Raw genomic sequence first — 4,371 nt, 5'->3', positions numbered from 1 at the left:
TGTGAGTAATAAAAACCTAGGTTGCAATATTTTGCCTGTCTTGGCAACATTAACATTATCAAGCATAGTAACATAGCACATGCCATCCATTATTATACTAGATAATACGAGAGGATCATCACTGGTTCATCAGATAATGAACCTCGAAATACAGTAAATATCATTACAGGTGAGAAAAAAGTAAGGTTGCAATATCTTGCCTGTCATGGCAACATTAACATTATCACATGCACTCCATAATCAATGATATTACTAGAGGATCATCACCAATTCATCAGATAATGAACGTCGAAATACAGCAAATACTCCATATTACTTTCTTGGCTCTATATAAACACTAAAATTTCATTCTGCTGAAAAGTTGCATATATCATTTGAATTCATGAATTGATCCAATCATATACCTTCTCTGAACCCTCCACCCCACCCCTTCCCAAAACATGTGGCTACTCAAATCGAGCATATTCGTAGTGATATTCACTCGCAGGGAAATCTTTATATTCACTGAAAGGACAACTAATGTCAAATTGTTGTCAATGAAAACAATCGTTTTCATACTTTTATAAAATTCCTGATGGTAGGAGTTCAAAAAGAAACCACAGATTTTGGACAACTTATTGACTGCAGTTGTGATGAAGCAGTATCCTGGCCTTCAATGTCTTCAAAGGATATTGGCGCCCCTGTAATGGGCTTCCTACAAATTGAAAATGAAGCATGTAAGAGACAATGAAACAACGGCCCACAAGTACTAACATAGAATTTGACCTGTTTAAATAATTATAAAAAATCATAATATGAAATCATTGCTTATTCACAATTGCAGCACTCCTCAAGCTGCACCCTAAAATAAGCTATGCAAAGGGGCTTAGCAAAAATACTGTTGCAGACTTGTAGGTGTCCTAGCCATTCAGAGCTAGCTTCAAGTCTTCAACATATTTCAGGCCCGAATGAGTTTCATACAGTGCACCAAACTCAAAAACTCAAGTTAAAGAAAGAAGAGACAAAGCTTACCTTTGGGGAGCAACAGTCTCTTCAGACATCGCCTTTTCCAGCCTTTCCTCAAACGGAGTAGCATGCCAACAAACCTTCTGATCCTGAAAAAGATGCCAATGAATTAGCAAAGTTCCATAAGCAGACTAAAGCATACAAGCTGGCTTGAGAGTGAAGACAAAAACCTCTTTATATTTAGTTGTTGAATTTGGAATGCCATTACCATCCCATCCCTTTGGTGAAATATGAGAAGCTTCCTCTTGATCATTCCAGTGAGTAGCAACCAGCCCGATAATAGGCCTATCTCCAGGAGTTCTTCCAATTTTAGGCTTTCTATAGCTGGCAGCTCCAAGGTTATGGTGATCATCATCATACTTAGATGCTGGGGGCTTCAACCATGCAGATAAACTGACATCTCCAAGTTTCTCTTCATTGACTGAACATTTACTTGAACCCACTGCAGAAGGAGTAGCATTTCCTTGCTTTGATCCTCCTTCATGATCTGATGCATTTAGGGTAGTATCCTCTTCCTTCAACTCATCCAACTGACAAAGATTCTCAATTGGATTTAAGACTGTATAGACATACTGGGACCGTATTCGACCATTCCCTTTTGTTAGACTTTTCATATTTGTCGCAAACACGGTTCCTGGTGTTTGCATGTCATCACTTATTTTTACAGGAGTTGGATAAGGTGAAGATTTTAGCACACTCTGAGGTCTTTGAGCATCTAATTTCACTGAATTTTCAGCAAATGTTCCCACTCTTTGGACCTCATCAGGTGTCTCTGGTGAAGACTCCAGAACATTAGGAGAATTTTGCAAGTCAGGTCTCTCCAAAGTTTCTGCTTTTTGGATTTCAACTGGAGTGTCTGGTGAAAATTCTTGCATACTGCATGGTCTTTGTATGTCCGAATTGTCAAAGTTCTCCACAATAGTAACTCTTTTCCGGATTTCAGCCGGAGTCTCTGGCAGTGTACCACATGCTTTAAGGAACTTGGCCTGGTATCAACACATAGATAACAATAAACATCTTTAGGGAATAGACATCTGTACACCCACCCTCCCAAATGAAAGATCTGACTTGACACATTGAACAGAAAAGAGCATAATTGAATGAGCAACTCCTTGGCCTAAATTATCACCCCTTAAACATAAAATCATGGATAAGTCATAGTTGTCAAGAATTTCTAGATTGCCGTACTGTCAATCCTACAAGAAAATATTTCTTCTGTCGAGCACATTATAGACATAAAGATTGCAGATCAGTTGACTGTTAGACCACCAACATTTTCCAGTGCAGGGAATACTAGTGGACAAAGGCTCCTCAAACCAGCTAACATTTAGACTAGACAACAAACATCTCCATGAGAAATGAAAGCACATTTAATTGGACAAAAGGTATGATTCCACTAAAGAGCAAGGGATAAAGCTGTTGATATAAATGCTAGAACACTTTCAAGTTTCGACATTGACCCCATTTACCTTAACCAATAGAATGTGAGATAAGATGCAAATTTCTCAAGCTAACCTAGTTCATTATACGTACTGATAATACCAGAATTGTTATACTGTCTGGAATCTGATAGTTGGTTGATTCATCTACCCATATTGAATGGCTACTACCTTATTACAGAAATTAGATTGACTCGGTGATTGAATGCAAGTGTCCAACATAGGAAAGCTAATTATTGCTCATAGATCTGGGCAACATGTCAGCACATAGATGCATATCACGAACAATTTAAGCCCATGCACAATGACGAATCATGATAAGCATCAATGTTCTCCACAGAGTTGTTCTACTTGTTTAGCTCTAAAATTTAAATCCAGATATAAAAAAACAGAAGCATTTTATGATCAGACAGAGACAGATTATTGAAATGACTAATGATAATGCCATGAAACAATCTAGAATCAGAGTTATTCCAATCATCTATCATCACTACAGTAAGCTCATCCTAAATTCAATGAAAAAGACCATTACAATAGTGATTCCTGTACTTGTAATTTCACAATCACCCCATAATTAAAGCTCCCCTTTTTTTTCATAAATTCAACAGCTTCCTTTCAGCTGATTAGTAATAATTTCATAATCCAATTAAACATTCTACCATACACATTATCTCACCAGTTACACTCATTTAGTAAAAGCGACGAAAACTTACTTCTTCCACGAGTTCTTCATGGACATCGGATCGCCCCGCCCGACGCACAAGCACTTCATTCTCCGGCGCTTTCGCAGCAGTTTCATCATTTTCTGCACCAATTTCAGATAATGCCAGTTTAGAATGAGCAAATACTTTGCAAAATTCAAACATAATACATCAAATTAAGCCGAAAATCAAAATCAATTCACCTTCAGCTGTAAAAAGACTCGATAGACGAATCTTTTGTCGCACCTCTTCTTGATCACCAACCTAATCAAGAACATAATCAATCAAATTACTAAACCCTAAACCCTAAAAACAAATCAAATTTAAAAATGAACAAACTCAAGAATCAAGAAACTTACTCTTGCATTAGAAGTTGGAGAATCATGAGGAACAAGTTGAGGGCGAGGATTATTATGAATGTGATGATGTTGATGACGACGATGATGATGATGATGATTATTGTTTCGAACTCCAAAGCAATCGAAGAAGCAAGCCATTGCTTGAACAGATCGCCAAAGAAATCCCAAAACGTCGCAGTAAGTCACTGGCATGTCATAAGATGATGGGAAATTAGGGTTTCTTATAGAAGATTGATTTGGGGGAAATGTAATGATGAAGAAGATGATGATGATTGATTAGGTTAGGTTAAGCTGATAATCGAGTGTGACTGTCTGTGAGGTGAGGAGAGAGAAAGTGAAGAAAGTGTGTCTGAGAATCTGCGATTTTGTGCAATTACACTTGAAATCCGAAATTGCTGATTTTGCGTTGGGACAGAGAGTGAGACGTTTCTGCTCACTGATTTTGAAATTTAAACTATTTAGGAGGGAAACTCTTCCTCTCTCTTCTTCATTCTCTAGACATGGGCATGGGTCGGGTTGCGTGGACCCATGTGTTGTGTTAGCGTGTGCTATATCATGTTTATAATGAATGAATTATGGCTAGTAAAGTGGTTAAGAAGTTGGTTTGGGGCACTGGCCCATTGTGTTTGTGTCAATTTTTGAAAATGATGTTCATACACAACTCATGGCCCACTGACGTGTGTCTCGTACAGTGTTAAGTTCGTGGCAAATCAAGCCATTTTTGTGTTGTACTTGATTGGCCTTGAGAAAACCCAACCCATGCTTAGCTCCACTATTTTCTCTTTTTTGCTATATAATCCTTAAAACTTTAATCATATAGGAAGTATATGAGCTGAACTAAAATAGCTTAATTAACTATGTTTATTT

At 37.6% G+C, this 4,371-nt stretch overlaps 1 protein-coding gene across 1 annotated transcript; it reads right to left on the bottom strand.

Annotated features, from left to right (window-relative positions):
• LOC110701961 (protein JASON-like) lies at positions 1 to 3,988 on the bottom strand. The gene is made up of 6 exons (XM_021879582.1): positions 3,505 to 3,988; positions 3,349 to 3,409; positions 3,158 to 3,249; positions 1,176 to 1,991; positions 1,012 to 1,094; positions 1 to 694 (listed from the first exon to the last, which is right to left on the bottom strand). The coding sequence occupies exons 1-6, from the start codon at positions 3,694 to 3,696 to the stop codon at positions 586 to 588; spliced, it is 1,353 nt and encodes a 450-aa protein (XP_021735274.1). The 5' UTR covers positions 3,697 to 3,988; the 3' UTR covers positions 1 to 585.
• Positions 3,989 to 4,371: the final 383 nt, after the last annotated feature.

The sequence above is a fragment of the Chenopodium quinoa genome, unplaced genomic scaffold (genome assembly GCF_001683475.1).
Source record: "Chenopodium quinoa cultivar QQ74 unplaced genomic scaffold, ASM168347v1, whole genome shotgun sequence".
Taxonomy (NCBI): domain Eukaryota; kingdom Viridiplantae; phylum Streptophyta; class Magnoliopsida; order Caryophyllales; family Amaranthaceae; genus Chenopodium; species Chenopodium quinoa.
Note: the sequence above shows the minus strand (reverse complement) of the source record. Positions and strands in the feature narration are given on the sequence as shown.